This window comes from Borostomias antarcticus (genome assembly GCF_949987555.1).
Source record: "Borostomias antarcticus genome assembly, chromosome: 35".
Taxonomy (NCBI): domain Eukaryota; kingdom Metazoa; phylum Chordata; class Actinopteri; order Stomiiformes; family Stomiidae; genus Borostomias; species Borostomias antarcticus.
Genome location: NC_140268.1, coordinates 1401695 through 1420316, shown reverse-complemented (window position 1 = coordinate 1420316; position 18622 = coordinate 1401695). Strand labels below are relative to the sequence as shown.

Genomic DNA, 18622 nt, shown 5'->3' with positions numbered 1-18622 from the left:
CTGAATTACTTGCATTAATGATGGGATGATGGATGACAAATTGCATTGTCAAGACAGCCATACGGCTCCCTCTGGAATGGTAGCCTAGTGCTGGATTACATCAAACCATCACGTATTTACAATGTGCCACAATACTACTTGCAAAAACACACATTATCCAGAAATATTCTGTAAAAAATGTGTTCAACACCACACCATCACTGTCTGGAAGATGCAATCTTTCAATATCTACAGGAGGAGAATGCATGCACTTTTTTTGCATGCATGCATTGCATTTTCTGTGAAACATGACCTGATCTGCACTAGGTTGTTCTAAGAAGGGTCTCTATGAGAACACGTGAAGAATGGGAGTAGCAGGCAGACTGCGTGTGAGTGCGCGCGCACGCGCAGAGGAGAGGGAGAGAAAGTGAGCGCGAGGGAGGGACTGTGCGCATGCGCGAGCCAGCCAGACAGCCCAGCGCAGTCATCCGCTCTCAAAAATGGCGTCTTCTGCACAAAACGACCGAAAATAGCTCTTGTAACGACGCCTTTTATGTGAAAGGCTCAAATTAGGATTGCAATTTGCTCGCGAAAACACTGTTGCTCGATTTCTTTGCATCTGAAAACGAAACGGGCCCTAAAACAAGCAGCCCTCATATGTGGATGTTGTGACACCAATTGGGTCTGATTATGAATAATGATCCACACAAAAAAAGCACTGCGTATAATAGCCTGTGCGTTAATATACACCCCCGAATTATAAATGCACAACACAGGATTGTGCTTGGATGAGATATGAGCTGTCATAGTCGCACATCCTCCGGGTTGAGATCGGGAGCATCACAATTTCTGCAGACTGCAACTGGCTCTGCTGAGAAAGACAATAGACATAGAAATATATAGGGGGGCTGGAGAGGGGAGGGAAGGAAGAAACCGGATTTTTGTGGTGGTGGTTGGTGTGCACCCCCCAGCCCACCCCCTCTCTCTGTATCCTCCATCTCCCCCTCCTCTCCTCCCCTCCCTCCCTCTCTCTCCCTCCTCTGGTCCTAGTCTGGAGGAATAAACACACTCTGAACACAGGGAAACAAGAACACGGAGGAGTGATTGCGTGAATTGAACACATCTCCTCCCTCCCCTCCCCCCTTACACTCTCCCATCTTCACCCCTAGTCTTCTCTTTAATGGATAGAAATTACCCTGGTACAGGATTTGGTGATTTGGGCGCTGGTACGGGATGGAGTTACGAGAGATCGGCGAAAGCAAGGTAAGGGTTTGCACCCCTGCATGTGCACCTATATACAGGGTAAATATGCTTAGCTTGCTGTAACAATGCCCATGCCGATGCATTGCAATCCGTGCTCCCTCTATCTGCACTGCATTCATATGCATAGGTCAGCTTGCTATGTTTGCACGCTTCAGGTACAGATCTGGATTGTCATTAGCAAGGAAGGGAAGGAAGGTGTCTTGAAAATGCAAGGAATGCGATCGAGGGTTAATGCGTGATACGGAAGGTAGACCGAGACAGAAAAGAGGGGGGGGTGTGGGGAGAAAAGAGGGGGATGGGTTGGAGAATACAGCTCGTATTATTAAAAAAAAAAAAAAAATGAAGGAAAAAGGCATGTTGCAAAGAAATAATGCACATTTCACCACGTTTGACCGTTTGTAGACTGCGCATTTGTGACAAATGCATTGTATGCATGATGTGTGCAATGCACTAATTTGCACTAATTAGCTAGCTACATCCTACAAATCAAAAATACATGCAATGTGATGGTTGCAAGCAGGCTACTGTCTGCAGCTGCATGGCTACTGTAACTCACTCACTGTTCACAAATGCAATTCTCATGCTGCAAAGTAGAAATATTATGGTGGTGCAATGCTGCAATTATGCAAACACTTAATTTATAATATGCAACTAGTCCATAAGGGGAAAAACTTGAGTCTAAAAAGGCATTTGTATTCATCGGCCAACAAATAAACCTTTGAGCAACAAACCTGTAACGTTAGCAGGCAATCTTACAAATGCAGTGAATTAATGAACTGTATTGGGACAATAATTTACAATTTTAAGTGATTAACTGCCACCATCTTTCCAATGACTGTGTAATAATTAAATGAAGCTTCACTTTGTAGGTGACTTTACTCTCTAGCTCGCTAGCTTAATCAAACGAACCGAAAACCACATTAGGTTCAGTGCATTTTCATTCATAGTTGATTATGCTAGCTAGCTTAGCATCATGTGTGGGTATTAACGCAGCTAGCTAGCAGGCTGTAACGTATTTTTAACGTATTTTTTACGCTTTTAACGTATTTTCAATACACAGGGGGGAATCTCAAGTCAACAGACTGTGAATTATCGTGGAAATGCATGAAATTAATTAATACTAGGCTACCTAAATTAGGAGTTTAATTCCACTAGCCAGCTAGCTAACCAATGCTAGGCTACATCGAGCTAGCTCGTCTCAGTTAGTCAGTTAATGTTCCTCAGAAAGTGTCACTCTTATAAATTATACATATTTTGGTAGGGAAGACGACGGTTGTTACCAAATGGTTACAGTCGAACCAGTGGTTGGTCTCTCTCGGTTGGTTTCTCTCAGTCTGTGTCGGTGGTTCTCGGCCTACTTAGCAACTAAGCTAAAGATCAAAGGCGACCCGGCTACGCACATTAGCAGTCGCCTTGACAACCAAATCAGTCGCCTTGACAACCAAATCAGTCGCCTTGACAACCAAATCAATTACACCGTGCTTGATGTTGGTTGCTTTCTTTTTCCAGTTTGTTTGTTTATTAGGATCTCTTTTAGCCATCGGCTAGTCTTCCAAGAGTCCTCAACTAAAACATACAGTACAATACATACAATGTATACAGTAATGCAGAAAATACTACAATTAGTAGAAAATACTACAATTCATAAATAGAATTCAAGAATAAATAAGAAGAGGAAGAAACATGATAGTGAATAGTCTTCCAGTCTGTCTTTCCGTTTGCATTGCATTGACAAGGTATATCTGGCTTTGCACAAGTGCATCACCTATCTCACACTGTATTTAGCTGTAAATATTAACAAGATTATACATATTTTCAAATTGGTGAAAACTGTTCATCCCCCAGTTATTCATAATCGTTTTGTATGTTTTGATCTGGTGTTATTGAGAGGGGAACCTTTTTGTAATATATTTTGGGTGACCCTTGATAAACCTTAGATTAACTTGTGTTTAGATATAATATGCAAGTAGTTATCTGCCAATTCAGACCTATAGCTGGAAATGATTTAATATAATGATTATTATATTAAAAGCCCAGTATCCATTACATTATGTAATGTTGTTTTAATATATATCTATAAAAGTGAAACATATTTCCAAAGATACACATTTGTATGTTTGGTAATTACTCTCGTGAATAATATTATTACACAATTGTACAATATAATTTGCCAATGCATAATAAAGATTGTTGTGGTGACTTAGGTGCAAGTCTCCATTCAGGGCTTGTGCTCAAAGATGTTCGATGACTCATATTCTCCTTCTCTGCCTGCAACCTCAAGCATCATATTCACACAGGAAATCACAAACTTTCCTATGTGTGCATTTGGTGCATTTTGCATCAGCATGCTTGTCACCGAGCAGAGGCGCAGAAGGACATGCAGCAGAGTCGAAAACACATTTCCGTTGCTTGGCGGGGGCTGAAATCGCTGGTGAACTTAAGTTCAGCCGTTGCCCATCACCGTTGCTCTCCCCCCCCCCCCCACTCCATCTGATGTCCCGTGTGCTGGAGGAGACAGTTGTTTAATGGCCTGTAAGCCCAAAGTCAAGGGCATCTCCCAGCTCATAGGCTGAGTGGTGAAGTCCAGGTGTCTTCCTGAAGACCTCCTATACCTCCCACATTTAAGATCGGGCCTTTTACAAAAAACATAAAATGTGCTGCTTTTAATGCACATTCCAAAAAGATGCTTGCATGTTTATTACATTATACCAATAATAACTGTTGATGATTTATGTCCATGATCAAGTAAAGGTTCGACAAATGCATATTGGTTTACGCAAATGGATTGTATGATTTCATGCTTTTATTTCATATAAGTGGTGAACCGTGCACTCTCATCATCAACGGTTACCTAATAACCACCGAGCTCTTTGTGGGCATCTGCTGCAATATGATAACCCACAATGCAGCACTCTTTTTTCTTTTCTTTTTTACACGTCACTCCTGTATTTATTCTATTTTGTCACCACAGAAGACCTAAAACACCATTGGTTACCTCACAGCTGGCCAACATGGCTGAAGATACAGTTACCATTCTGGATATGTGATGTCCTTGTGACTATACAGGCTAGTAGATTAGCATGGCTCCTTCAATGCCATTATTACTAATTGGAATTCTGCTTCCTGTCAACACCTGATACAGTATTCATCTACATTACATTCTGACTTCTATTAGGCTTCATAATATACTATTTTCTGAGTAATTGAGCAAATACTGAAGGATATCCACAACTGTGTAGTATCAATCTGGTACTGTAGGTCTCAAATCTAGTGCAGTGAGCAACACGCTTCAACTGAGCTAGGACCTGCGGACCCCCCAGACAACCCATACCCCCGGACCCCCACTATCCCCCTACCTCCAGACCCCCCTACCCCCAGACAACCCCTACCCTCGGACCCCCACTACCCCCAGACCCCCAGACTCTATCAGCACAGTAGCACCTATATATTCCCCCAATCACATTGCATAGTAAATGTAATCCCCTTCTGTCTGCAGTGCTCAGTTACAGCAGTAGAATCTCTCTCTCTTTCTCTCCGTGGACTCTGTGTCTCTCTCTCTCTCTACGTGGACTCTGTGTCTCTCTCTCTCTCTCTGCGTGGACTCTGTGTCTCTCTCTCTCTCTCTACGTGGACTCCGTGTTGGACGAGCAACCTGAGGAAAACAAGACGACGCTTTATCAAAGTTTAACTGAAACGAAGCGACCGTCCAAAAAGTGGAAGCATCCTGTCAGATGAACGGAGTTCTCTTAACGAGCGCCTAATGGAGCGGGGCCCCTCTCTCCTCGGGTCCCTCGTTTACCACCTGAAGGACCGCAGCTCCTCTCCGCGAGGAGATGAAGGAGCGAGCCGCAAAATGGGGGGAACATTTAGCGAGGGGAGGTGAAGAAAGGGAGGGAGCGGCGCTTGAAGAACGAGGAGCGGAAACGAGTCGGGGAACGGCAGAGGAGAGACCTCGAGGGCCAGGTAGAGGAGATACGAGCGGAGAGACTCGCTGCTCGTTTTGAAAACTGCATCTGCGCCCGTGTCAGAGATTAGCACTCAACTGAGTACATTCCATTGATTCATTTGGCAAGAAACCGACAATCTTCATCTCAATGTGGGAACTGCCAATGCATTGTGCTCGTTAAACTGACAATCAAGGAGCTTTGGTTAAAGTGATTGTGAGACTGCTTGTGAAACATCAAAGAAATAGCAAAATGGCTTAGTGACAGAATTGACTATCAGCGCTTGCAAAGAAATCCTAAGTGATAAGAGGATATCAACCGTGGTGTGTGTGTGTGTGTGTGTGTGATCGCTCAAATTAGCCCCCAGTGACTCCTTCCTCTACCATCTCTGTAGCCGAGGTGCTGATTGGTTTAGGGCCTACTGACACTCAGGCCTCACACAGGTGGGTGCTGTGATTGGTTGCGGCTGAGGTGGAATGTGTCCACTATTGTTGATTGACTGCTAGACTCGTATTAGTACTAGAGTAGTATGTGTGAGTATTTTTGTTTGCACACATGGGTGACCTGTTTTTTTTCGTCCATCTTTAAAAGGAGTGTAAGGGTTAGTATGTATTTTCCCCCCTTTTCTGTGAAGCACATTTCATTGCCTGACTGAACTGTGCTATATAGATAAAGTCTGACTGACTGACTGACTGATTGATTGATTGAATGATTGACTGATTGACTGATTTGATTGGTTGATTGATTGATTGATTGATTGGTTGGTTGATTGATTGATTGAGTAAACTGCGTATACCGTGTGTAGTTCTCAAAGCACTTAAGAGTTGTAGTCCATTTAAACAGTCGAATCCTGCGGCTTGCATCTCCAGAAACCTCTCTCCACACACAGACAGGGAACATAGTGGCTGTATATATAAGAACACCCACAATTCCCACATAAACACAGTCGAACAGTAGATGGCCTGGAGACTGAGTCAGAACGGCACGTGCTAACAGGGTCGTGGCTAAACTTAGCACATCCTCTGAAGAGGAAGCGGTCGGGCACTCGGCTAACCACACTTATCAATGAAAACACTGGATCTTGCCTTGTGGCTTTGTTGTCTGGCCAGCTATAACTGTCTCCCACTCCTGATTGAGTATGCGCGACTTGGAAACAACCTCACCAGCTGTAGCTGATTGGTTAATTAGCGATACAGGCTCGGCCAATCACGACTCTTACGAGAGACCCAATGGGTGGCAACCTACTTCTTCAGTAGTTCAAAAATAGAACTTGAATACGGCGTTAGCTGTGAATACGATGTTTGGGTCTATTGTGTGCTGAATGAATACATACAGAATGCACAATTTATGTGTGGCCCCAATTCTCAGTAGCACACATTTGTGTGTGTGTGTGTGTGTGTGTGTGTGTGTGTGTGTGTGTGTGTGTGTGTGTGTGTGTGTGTGTGTGTGTGTGTGGGTGCGAAAGAGAGAGAGAGAAAGATTCTGTTTTCTCTAAAACACCTGATATTTTTGGGTTTGAAGTTGAAATCAGTTTGTTGAACTTTTTTTTTGTTAAGTCTCCATTTTCATATTTGAACAAGCAAAACCTTAAACCAGGTATATTCCAGGGTTACACTGCAAATAATGACTAAATGTTGTCCTATGTAGTACAGTATGCTGACAAGTAGAAGCTCATTCCATGCCTGCAGTTTGTAGAAGTAAATAAAGGGTATGAAGGGTAGGTAGATTAGAGAGGTGATCCATCACCATGGACAGGCAGACACAGGAACCAGACCCAGGAACCAGACACAGGAACCAGACACAGGAACCAGACACACAGACACAGGAACCAGACACAGGAACCAGACCCAGGAACCAGACACAGGAACCAGACACAGGAACCAGACCCAGGAACCAGACCCAGGAACCAGACACACACAGACACAGGAATCAGACACACACAGACACAGGAACCAGACCCAGGAACCAGACACTGGAACCAGACACAGGAACCAGACACAGGAACCAGACACAGGAACCAGACACAGGAACCAGACACAGGAACCAGACACACACAGACACAGGAACCAGACACAAGAACCAGACACAGGAACCAGACACAAGAACCAGACACAGGAACCAGACACAGGAACCAGACACAGGAACCAGACACACACAGGAACAAGAGGTACGGTGGCGTTTGGTTCTTTCATGGCAGCACATCTAAAGGGAATTGGGAGCAGAAAGCATCTCAGGAAGACGACCACACAGACGATGAAAAGGCTTTTTACACGCTGGTTCAGCTGCGTTCACCATTTTGTTTCCTTGTATTGAATCTGGTTAAGAACGTGGCGGTTTGGTCTCGCCACTGCACAGCCGGTATCACGTCAGCGTGATCATGTATCATTATGGTAATTGCCTTATTCTTATGCCTAATGCTTATATGGAAATTGGCCTGACATTATTAACAATGGATGGTCTGGAACTACCTGTACCCACAATGCTCCTCTGGCCTCAACATCAGCCTCCTTCTTCTTCTCCTCATCCTGTTACATTTCCTAAAACACTGGTATCTTCCCAGTATAACATTGTTAATTAAAGTCGCACTGAAATGAAAAAAGTATTCTGTCCCATTTTGGTTCACATAATTGGTCATCGTGTTCACCTATTAAATAAAGTACGCCAAAAGAATTACAAAATTCTAGTCAATTCAGTACTCTGCTTTCACAAAGAAAAAGCTAGATACAAATTCTTGTTTGCTGTGTAAGTTGTCCTTATACACATCTTGGTCACCACACCCAAAACACGCTACGACGATCATTTACAGTGAGTAACATCTATTAATAAATTATAACTACGAAATCCAGTGGAACTGTGGACCTTGAGGCCAAAATGTGAATATAGCTGACCCACCACAGTCACACATAACCACCCGAGCCATTGATCAAGTAAATCAATCAATCAATCAATCAAAGCTTTATTTGTATAGCGCATTTCATACCCAGACGAAACACAATGCGCTTTACAGAGAACAAGGGAGGTGGGCATACGACCCACTCTCTACATATTCCAGAGGGAAGCAAAAAAACAGTAATCACCCGGGGGCCAGATAAGTGAGTAAATGCAGCGTGTTCTGTGAATGAATGAATGAATGAATATTTATTTTCGTGTCATGTCCGAGGACCCATCCCTTATGGGATTATAAGACACCATAAACGATAAACGATAATGAACTATATCACACACACTTCTCACGGTTTGTAAGCTACGCAATGTATCCAAACAATAACAGAAAATAAATAAATAAAAATAACAGTCTTTCGTCAGAATCCTATAATGCATCACATACAAGTTATCTTTGTTCGTTTGTCCCAAGCTTTCTCTAAATATGTAGAGTGGGTCGTATGCCCTCCTCCCTTGTTCTCTGTAAAGCGCATTGTGTTGCCTCTGGGTATGAAATGCGCTATACAAATAAAGCTTTGATTGATTGATTGATTGATTGATTGATTGATTGATTGATTGATAAATCTTTCCGTGTGTCCCTGTGGCTCCTCCTCCAGCCTGGTGTACGGCTCCCGGTCTTCACACCCAGACTCCGAGCTGCTCCACCGCCAGGCGTACGCGACACCTCACCCTCTGCAGGGCTATGCAACCAATCACCACCCAGGCAGCTCCGGGCAGGGCGGGGCTTGGGGGCCGGCTGGGCGGAGCCTAGGTAAGGTCAACTCAACAAGTTCAAGTTCAAGGCTTTTATTGTCGTGTGTTTTTATAAAATACAATGAAATGCACTGTGCCCGGCACTCTCAGACATCAAGACATGACTTAAGACATAAGACAGTAAGACATTACAACAATATGACAGGAGACGTTTACAAAATAAGACATTAAGACACTATAGACACTACGAAATAAGACATTAAGACACTATAGACACTACGAAATATGACAATAAGACATTAAGACACTATAGACACTACGAAATAAGACAATAAGACATTAAGACACTATAGACACTACGAAATAAGACATTAAGACACTATAGACACTACGAAATAAGACATTAAGACACTATAGACACTACGAAATAAGACATTAAGACACTATAGACACTACGAAATACGACAATAAGACATTAAGACATGATGAGTGCTCCCGTCAGACGGACCGTGCAGGTGGATGTAGTTTCTCACCCCCCCCCCTCACCCCCTCACCCCCCTCCCTCCCCTCCCCCCTCACCCCCCCCCCCCCCTCTTCTCAGGGCTGTCGGGGCTGTTTGACGCCGGGCTCCACCACGCTGGTCCCTCGGGCCCCGACCCCTCCGTCATGAACCTGATCTCCGCCCTGGAGTCCCGGGGGCCACAGCCCCCCCCCTCCGCCTCCTCCCTCCTCTCCCAGTTCCGCGCACCCTCCTGGCAGACCGGTAAGTGTGTGTGTGTGTGTGTGTGTGTGTGGAGTGCAAATGGGGATAGGAGCTCAAACCTGGCAACCAAACCAATCCAAGTTGTCATGACTGTAGTTGTGAGTTACAGTGGTTCTTAATTTCTAATTTCAAATTTCCATATAATCCTCAAAAAATATAAGGGTATTTGAGTGAATACGAAGTGGAAGACATTAAACATCTCTAAGGCTCAAAATAGTATTTGTTAATTAAAATATCAAATTGTCGCACCTACGTTCCTTTCTTTCAATCATTTTATTTATATTTTATAACCACCATACACAAAACACACACAAATCATAAACAATCAATGTCCATATGTAACACTCGACAAGACAGAAGACATAATAAGACATGACAAGACATAACAAGACAGAAAAGAGGGTTACATATACAGTATTTTAAGTAAACAAATACACCTTGATTGTCGGTTGCAGAATATCAAAGTATCTGTCCCTCATCTTCCTCTGTTTCCGTAGCGATGCACACGCCCAACCCGGCCGAACTCTTCATCTCCGGGGCTCTCCCCGGCTCCGGCTCCTTCCCCTCCTCCTCCGCCCTCTCGGCCTATCAGCACCCGGCCTCCTTCTCCGGGCGCTCCTTCACCCCCTCGCTCTCCCTCCAGGACACGCCCACCTTCAGCCCCACCTCCAACGGCCTCCTCTCCCCCCACGACCCCCTGCTCCACATCAAAGCTCCGCCCCAATCCGGCCTGGGCTTCGACCGGCTGCTGTCCTCGCAGAGCGCCGCCTACCGCGGCTCGCAGGATCCGCCCCCTCCGCAAGCCCCGCCCACACCCTCCGGCCGCCACCTGGCCCCTCCCCAGTTCAACCTGCTGTCGTCCCAGCTGCAGGACCAGCCCTCCCAGCTCTACAACGCCTCCGTGTTCTCGTCGGCGCCGCCGCCGCCGCCGCAGGAGAGGGCGGTCCCTCGGCAGGACAGCGTCATCAAGCACTACCAGCGCTCGTCGCCGGCGCAGGCGCAGATCCCGTCCGCCGCGCCACATCCACTGCAGCACTACCTCAGCTGCGGGGCGTCCGGGTACCAGCAGATGGCGCACCACCGCCACGGGGGCGTGTCCTGTAGCCCGCTGGACGACCAGAGTCCGTCCTCCGAGCCCAAGCCGTCCCCCCGGGCCGAGCAGGTGTACCGGCCCATCATCCAGCCGGCCTACACCTCCTCCTCGGCCTCCTCCTCCTCCGTATCCAAGGCCGCCAAAAGCTCCGGCTCCAGCAGCGGCTACTCCTCGTCGGGCTCCGGCTCGTCCTCCTCCCGGACTCCCCACACGCCCCCCTCGGCCTCCTCCTCCACCCCCTCCACCTCCTCCTCCTCCAACCCCAACCCTCCCTCCGGCTCCTCCTCCTCCGCCGCGCCCTCCCGGCAGCAGCCTCCGCCCCAGTCCGCGCCCCCGCCCCCCCCTCCTCCTCCTCCTCCTCCTCCTCCTCCCCCGCCCCCTCCGGTGTCCTCCGCCCCCGCGCCCAAGCCCTGCCTCTCGGCGTACGGCTCCCCGGTGGCGTCCGTCAAGTCCGGCCCCGCCCTCCCAGGCCACACCCCCCCTCAGCAGCAGCAACCCCAGTCCTACTCCCCCAACCAGCACCTCGGCGCTCAGCCCTACGGGGGCTTCAGCTCCCCCCAGGCCCAGGACCTGAGCTCCGCGCCGGGGGGCGGAGCCGGGAAGGCCTACGGAGGGCTGGCGCCGGTGGCGCGCTCCTTCTCCGCGGAGGTGGTCTACGGCACGGACTCGGGCTACGGCTCGATGCCCGCCTCCCTGGGGGGCGCGGGGAGCCCCTCCCTGGTGTACGGGGGGCAGGGTCACTCCCCGGTGCTCCTGGCGTCCGGCGGGTCGGTGGGGAGCGGGGCGGGGTCCGCGGGCGGGGCCAGCAGCGGCGGGAGCGGGGGCGGGGGCGCCTACCACCTGCCCGACTCTAGCCCCTCCCACTCCGGCAACTCTATCGTCCGGCCCGGGCTGCACTCGCCCACGCAGTCCCCCGGAGGATCCGCCGCCAACAAATACCTCCCCCAGGTCCTATCGCCCGCCTTCCTGTCCTCGCCGCAGGGCTACCCCGACACCCGGGCGCCGCAGGGGCAGGCCTACCACCCGCCGCCGCCCAAACCCAAACCCGACTCCGACATGCTGGGGATGGAGCGCTCCCAGGACGAGGACGAAGACGACGACGACGACTTCCTGATCCAGCACCTGCTGCACGCCCAGAGCCCGGCGCCCCTCCCGGCCCAGCACCACCCTCAGCAGCCTCCTCCTCCGCCGGCGCCCGCCCAGGTCATGACCCAGGCCCGGGACGCGGCCAAGGGGCTGGCCTACGACCTGAACAAGGCCTCGGAGGAGCGCTACCACCTCCAGAGCGTCATCCGCACCAACAGCGCCACCAACAGCGGCGCCCCGGGGCCGGCGGGCGCGGGGGGAGGCGCCAGCGGTCTGGAGAGCCAGCTGGAGATGTCCCTGAAGAAGAACCAGCAGCAGGCCAAGGGCGAACAGGCGCGCCGGTCGGGCGCCGACTCCCTGTCGCACGCCCACCCCCACGCCCACCAACATGACGCCCTGGACTCCGTGGTGCACTACCGGCGGGGGGGCGACCCGTACGCTCAACACCAACACCCCCACCACCCCCAACACGCCCACCACGGACACGCCCACGGACACGCCCACATGGAGCTGAAGAAGCCCCCGGACGCGTCCGAGCTGACGTACCTGCGCAAGACCCCCGACCTCCAACAGCAGTCCCGACAGTCCCTCCCCTTGATGGACTCCCCCCCCGACCAATCACAGCAGCCTCCCTCCGCCCACATGCTCCAGTCCGTCCTATCCCACACCACTCGCAAGATGGACGCCCAGCAAGCTCCTCCCCCTCCTCCTCCTCCTCCTCCTCCTCCACACGCTATGAGTCAGCAGGCTCTGATGGGCGCGGCCGGCGGAGGGGGCGGGCCCACCGGGGTGGACGCCCACAGTCAGTCCCAGTCCTCCCAGCTGCAGCTCCAACTCCAGTCCCAGGCTTTGGAGGCCCACTACGGCCGCGGCGCCCAGCCCAGAGACCAGGGTCAAGCCGGCCAGAACTCGGTGTCGCCGCTGGACATGCTGGAGCGCTCCCTCTCCCGGGCCAACAGCAGGGACGGCGCTCCGGAGAGGGGCGTGGTGGGGGGCGGGGACGGAGGCGGGGCCGACAGACACCGGCAGCAGCAGCAGCACAGGTTGCCGCCGCATCACCAGTCCCACCATCCTCAGCAGGCGGCCTCGGAGCTCCACGACTTCCTGTCCGAGCCCGACCTGGGCCTCTCGGCGCCCTCCCACCTGCACCACCTCAACCCGCACCACGCCCACCCCCACGCCCACCACCCGCAGCAGGCCCACCCCCACCACCAGCTCCCGCACCCCCACGCCCACCCCCACGCCCACGCACACCAGTTGGCGCCTAACGTGGGATCGCAGCAGCAGCCTCAGCAGAGGGACCAAGAGGCCCAGCTCTCGCAGTCCCAGTTGGACCAGCTCAAAGAGCACCAGTTTGACACTGTGAGCCCGGTGGGGAAATCGGTTCAGAACCAGAACCAGCAGCAGCAGAGGTTCGTTCCCCTCACCTCCATCTGTTTCCCCGACTCCCTCCTGCAGGACGAGGACCGCTCCTTCTTCCCGGGCATGGAGGACATGTTCTGCTCGGACGACTACAAGTCCAGCTGTGCCGGCGGCGCCGTAGCAGGCCAAGGGGTGCAAGAGGGCGTCCCCGAAGCCCGCGGGCAGGGGCAAGAGGGCATGGAGGGCATCAAGGCGGGCGGCGGAGGCGGCTACGACATGATGGGTCACCACGGGGACCAAGGGTACGGGCAGTACTGCCACAGCCTCTCGGAGGCCGGGAACGGGACCATGCACCTGGACCTGGACTCCCTGAAGACCCACGAGCTCCCGTCCACTGTGAACACCGAGCAGCTGGGGCTGATCCAGTCGCAGCCCCCTGGCCTGGGCATGGGCGTCCCCGGGGACGGCTCGGTGGGGAAGATGATGGGAGGTCAGGGCGTGGGAGGAGGAGGAGGAGGCGCGGGCGGGCTGACCTCTCCCATCTTCTGCTCCTCTCGGCCCAAGAAGCTCCTAAAGACCAGCTCCTTCCACCTCCTGAAGCAGCGGCGCGATCCGCAGTCCCAGGCCAAGAAGACCTACGCCCAGGAGTACGAGTTCGAGGACGACGAGGACAAGGCCAACGTGCCGGCCGACATCCGCCTCAACAGCCGCCGCCTCCCCGACCTGCTGCCCGACCTGGTGTCCAGCTGCAGGAAGTCCGGCGGGGGGTCCGGCGTGGGCGGGCTCAGCCCTCTGATGGGCGACCTGGACTTCTGCCAGGCGGCGGGGTACCCCTCGCTGGGCCCGCCCACCCAGCAGCTTCCCCACGACGGCCCCAAGAAACGGGGCAGGAAGCCGACCAAGCCCAAGCGGGAAGGGCCGCCCCGGCCCCGCGGGCGCCCCCGCATCCGTCCGCTCCCCGAGCCGCCGTACTGCAGGGGGCTGATGGGAGCCGTGGGCGGGGAGGGTCGTCGCGGCCGTGGGCGGGGCCGGGGGCGGGGCAGGAGGGACGACGAGATGGTGGAAATGCATCGGGACATGAACAAAGTACCCAACCTCCAATATCAACAACAGCAACATCATCAACAACAACAACAAGAACAACAACAGCAGTTCCACCAACAGCAGCACCTTCAGCAGCACCCGCACCATCACCAACAGCAGCATCACCAGCCCCAACCACAGCACCCACACCTTCAACAGCAGCACTTACACCATCACCATCATCAACAACAACAACAACAACAACAGCAACAACAACAACAACCACAGCAGCGCCAGCATCAAGAGCCTATTAGGCCCATCAAGGTAATGGCACTCCAGAACCTGAAAGAATCATTCAACGGATTGTGTGTGTGTGTGTGTGTGTGTGTGTGTGTGTGTGTGTGTGTGTGTGTGTGTGTGTGTGTGTGTGTGTGTAGTAGCTGGCAAGTGAGCTACGTTTAGCACGCTAGGTACGGTAAACAGAGAAAGACAGGTATGAAGTGAGCTACGTTTAGCACGCTAGGTACGGTAGCCAGAGAAAGAAGGGTATGAAGTGAGCTACGTTTAGCATGCTAGGTACGGTAACCAGAGAAAGACAGGTATGAAGTGAGCTACGTTTAGCACGCTAGGTACGGTAACCAGAGAAAGAAGGGTATGAAGTGAGCTACGTTTAGCACGCTAGGTACGGTAACCAGAGAAAGACAGGTATGAAGTGAGCTACGTTTAGCACGCTAGGTACGGTAACCAGAGAAAGACAGGTATGAAGTGAGCTACGTTTAGCACGCTAGGTACGGTAACCAGAGAAAGACAGGTATGAAGTGAGCTACGTTTAGCACGCTAGGTACGGTAGCCAGAGAAAGACAGGTATGAAGTGAGCTACGTTTAGCACGCTAGGTACGGTAACCAGAGAAAGACAGGTATGAAGTGAGCTACGTTTAGCACGCTAGGTACGGTAACCAGAGAAAGAAGGGTATGAAGGGAGCTACGTTTAGCACGCTAGGTACGGTAACCAGAGAAAGACAGGTATGAAGTGAGCTACGTTTAGCACGCTAGGTACGGTAACCAGAGAAAGAAGGGTATGAAGGGAGCTACGTTTAGCACGCTAGGTACGCTAACCAGAGAAAGACAGGTATGGAGTGGGTATGGGCACAGGAGTTCATCAGGCTATGCTCGGCCATAGAAGCTTTATTAATTGACTTTTGGACAGAGAATAATGCACTCTAACCCATTCCATTTTCTTCTTTTTCTTTTCATACCTTTACAACCTCTCTCTCCTTTTCCCTCCCTTTCACTCATCGATCTCGTTCTCTATCCTCCATCTTTGTTCGTCGTCCTTCCTGGTTCCAGATCAAGCTCCCTATCCCCTCGATGCCTCCGTCAGACTCGTTGTTGAGGACGGACTCCCTGTCCAGCACTGACCCGGTTCTGTCCGACGGCTCGGTGGGCTCGGCGCCGTCTCTGGGCCTGAGCCCCGGACCCACGGCCGGGATGGACTTGAACCGAACCGATATGAACCGGACCCAGGACAAGATGAAGCAGAAAGCCCAAGAGGTGAGAGGAACCCTTCCACCAATTATGAGTGTGAGAGAAAGAGTTTGGGCTCGTTTCCTGGAGAGAAGTCATGGGCTAAGAAGCCGTTGACGTCCTGAGTCTAGGTTTTGTCTGTGTCTGAGAAAGCAGACAGAATGAATACCTGTGTTTGAGGTATAATAAAGATAGCCTGCTAGCGTTTACACATGCTAAGAATTTCCTCGCACTCATCTTCTTTTTGCCTGTTCTGATTGTTGATTTGTTGACAGGTTGTCATGTGATTCGTTGACAGGTTGTCGTGTGATTGCATATGAGAGGGGAGGCCCCTTCTATAGTTGGAAAATAATTTGTGCTTGTACTCACGGTACAGTAACACATGTTATAGTTTCTGCTGTGGTACATGGTTCGTCTGTCTGGAAATCACAAGGGTTTGTAATGTCTGCCAGTCTGTTGGAACTATGATCACCAGGTTTTTTGATGTCTGCCAGTCTGTTAGAACTGTAATACTTGAGGAGTGATACTCAGTGGCATGAAACCAAACTGAAGATCTCTCTCATATTCTCCGTCACGCTTAACAGCTTGGGATGAAGCACGAACTCCACTTCTGAGGAGAAATGAGAATCAACAGACATCTCGCAAAGAAAACTGAAACATTCATACTGAAAACAGAATCTTGCGGTTTGGTTAGATGGTCAATTTTCGGGTTTGAAAAGAGAAACCGTGAGGATTTTTCTTCATACAGTCCGTCGCATATCGTTAATTACAGTAACCTTGACATCGGGGAAATGTTTCTGGTTGTTATTCCCGAGCTCGTGTTGACTGAATGTGAGGAGTGAACGGTGCTAGTGTGAATGCGGTCGTTTATGTGATGGTTTGATGTTCAGGATCCCACCTGTTTATTCCTCCTGGTTGTTGGTAGGAAAAGTAAGATGGCGGTTGGTAGTTGCCTCAGCAACAGCGAGGATGTGATCGCACGGAAAGCGTCCAGTGAAATGAACAGGATGGACTGTGTGTTACGATCCTGAGAGGAAGGGAAAAACTCTCAATCCTCTGATGGGATTCCTAAAAAAAAATAAACGGACAGAAATGTGTGCTCGTCATACCATACTGACCTAACCTTTGAACAAACTTTATTTACCCTACATCAATCATCTACAATAGATGAAAAACCCTCACCTAAACAAAGAAACATGTTTTTTTTTCATGTTTTTGGTGCTTTTTTGTGTGTTTTTTAAATGAGTGTTTCTTTTTTCGTGACCCCCTCAGCTGATGTGGGACAGGGACCTCGAGGAACAGATACCCCCGGACGCCTGGGCAGCCATGCAGAAGCTCTCCAGCTCGGTGAGGCTCCACGATCCCACAACTCATCACAGCCCCCGACTCAGAGCATCATTTATAATTCATAACTCATATATTCACAAGTCATAACTCATAGATTCCTTTAGTAGTGGTGGGGTGAGGAACCTCAGCCCTCAGAGGGGGGGTGGGGGGGGGGACACGCCCATCTTTGGTGATTACAGTTCACACCGTCAATCAATCAATCAATCAATCAATCAATCACACATGTTTATGGTCCCTCTTCACTTGTTTTGTTCTAGTCTGGAGGACAAGGGTGTTAAGATTGTGTTTGGACAAGGCCGACGATAGACAACCTGTTTGCTTTTGTTTAGAGGGTGTTAGTTGATGATGATGATGATGTGTGTGTGTGTGTGTGTGTGTGTTTGCGCGTGTGTGTGTGCGTGCATGTCAGCTACCGATAGAGGGCGAAAGGGAGACTCGAGTCGTGATTGATGGCTGACCCTTTCTGACTGACAAAAGACGAGGGAGAGAGAAAGGGAGAGGAGAGAAAAGGCTGTTGCCAGGGTAGCTGTTGCCACGGTTACTCGATGATGGTTTGGCGCTCTCGGACCCCCCCTGCTGGTTGTTATGGTGAACTACCTCAAGTCAAGTGAGGAAAAGAGGTCCTTGGAGAGACTGCTTATTCCATGCAAGAAAGACTGCATCAAATACAGATATAGGTTATTTAACTAGGTGGTTTATATACTATGAGGCTACTGTTGTTTGTTTATGTATAAGTACAGTATAAGATGGTAATGTTGTACCTTTCCTTGCTGTCTATGTTATTATCCCCCTCTCTTCCTCTTTTTCCTGTTCCTCTCCTCTCCTCCACTAACCTCTCCTCTCCTCTCCTCTCCTCCACTAACCTCTCCTCTCCTCTCCTCTCCTCTCCTCTCCTCTCCTCTCCTCTCCTCTCCTCTCCTCTCCTCCTCCTCTCCTCTCCTCTCCTCTCCTCTCCTCTCCTCTCTCCTCTCTCCTCTCCTCTCCTCTCTGCTCCCCAACCTTCCAGACGGAGGACAAGACGGAGCTCAAGTCTGGCTTCATGGCGTCGTTCCTGGACTTCCTGAAGACGGGGAAGAAGCATCCTGGAGAGCCGGGCCTGGGTCAGACGGGGCGACGGCGAGCCGGACGACTCCGCCTCTCTAAAAGGCGGCATCCGCCCGCTGTCCTCGCCTCCCCCGCCGCCGCCCCCGCCCCCCCCGCCTCCCTTCGGCGCCGGCGAGGCGGGCCTGACCCTCGGCGGCTGCCCCAGCCCCTGCAAGCGTCTGGACGAGGAGCTGAAGAGGAACCTGGAGACGCTGCCCTCCTTCTCCTCCGACGAGGAGGACTCGGTCAGCAAGAACCAGGACCTCCAGAAGAGCATCTCCTCCGCCATCTCCGCCCTCTACGACACGCCGCACTCCCTGGCGGCCCGCCATGGCCCTGACCCAGGCCCCGCCCACGCCGTCCCCACCCACCTCGCCGCAGGCCCCGCCCCTCGGGCTGCCGCCCACGCCGCCCGCCCAGAGGCACGCTGCGGACGAGGGCCGGCGTGGAGGCCGAGGTCGAGGCCGACGGACGGACGGACCAGCAGATGTACGCTCAGTCCAACATGGACGACGTGGA

At 51.4% G+C, this 18622-nt stretch overlaps 1 protein-coding gene across 1 annotated transcript in view; it reads left to right on the top strand.

Annotated features, from left to right (window-relative positions):
* Positions 1-1159: 1159 nt before the first annotated feature.
* Positions 1160-18622, top strand: part of prr12b (proline rich 12b) — a gene marked incomplete at both ends in the record, with an annotated part of 18761 nt that continues 1298 nt past the window's right edge. The window contains 9 exon segments of the mRNA XM_084461009.1: positions 1160-1242; positions 8726-8880; positions 9424-9585; positions 10083-14473; positions 15497-15700; positions 16946-17020; positions 18027-18130; positions 18132-18447; positions 18449-18592. Of these exon segments, the coding sequence (XP_084317135.1) occupies positions 1160-1242; positions 8726-8880; positions 9424-9585; positions 10083-14473; positions 15497-15700; positions 16946-17020; positions 18027-18130; positions 18132-18447; positions 18449-18592 (5634 nt within the window).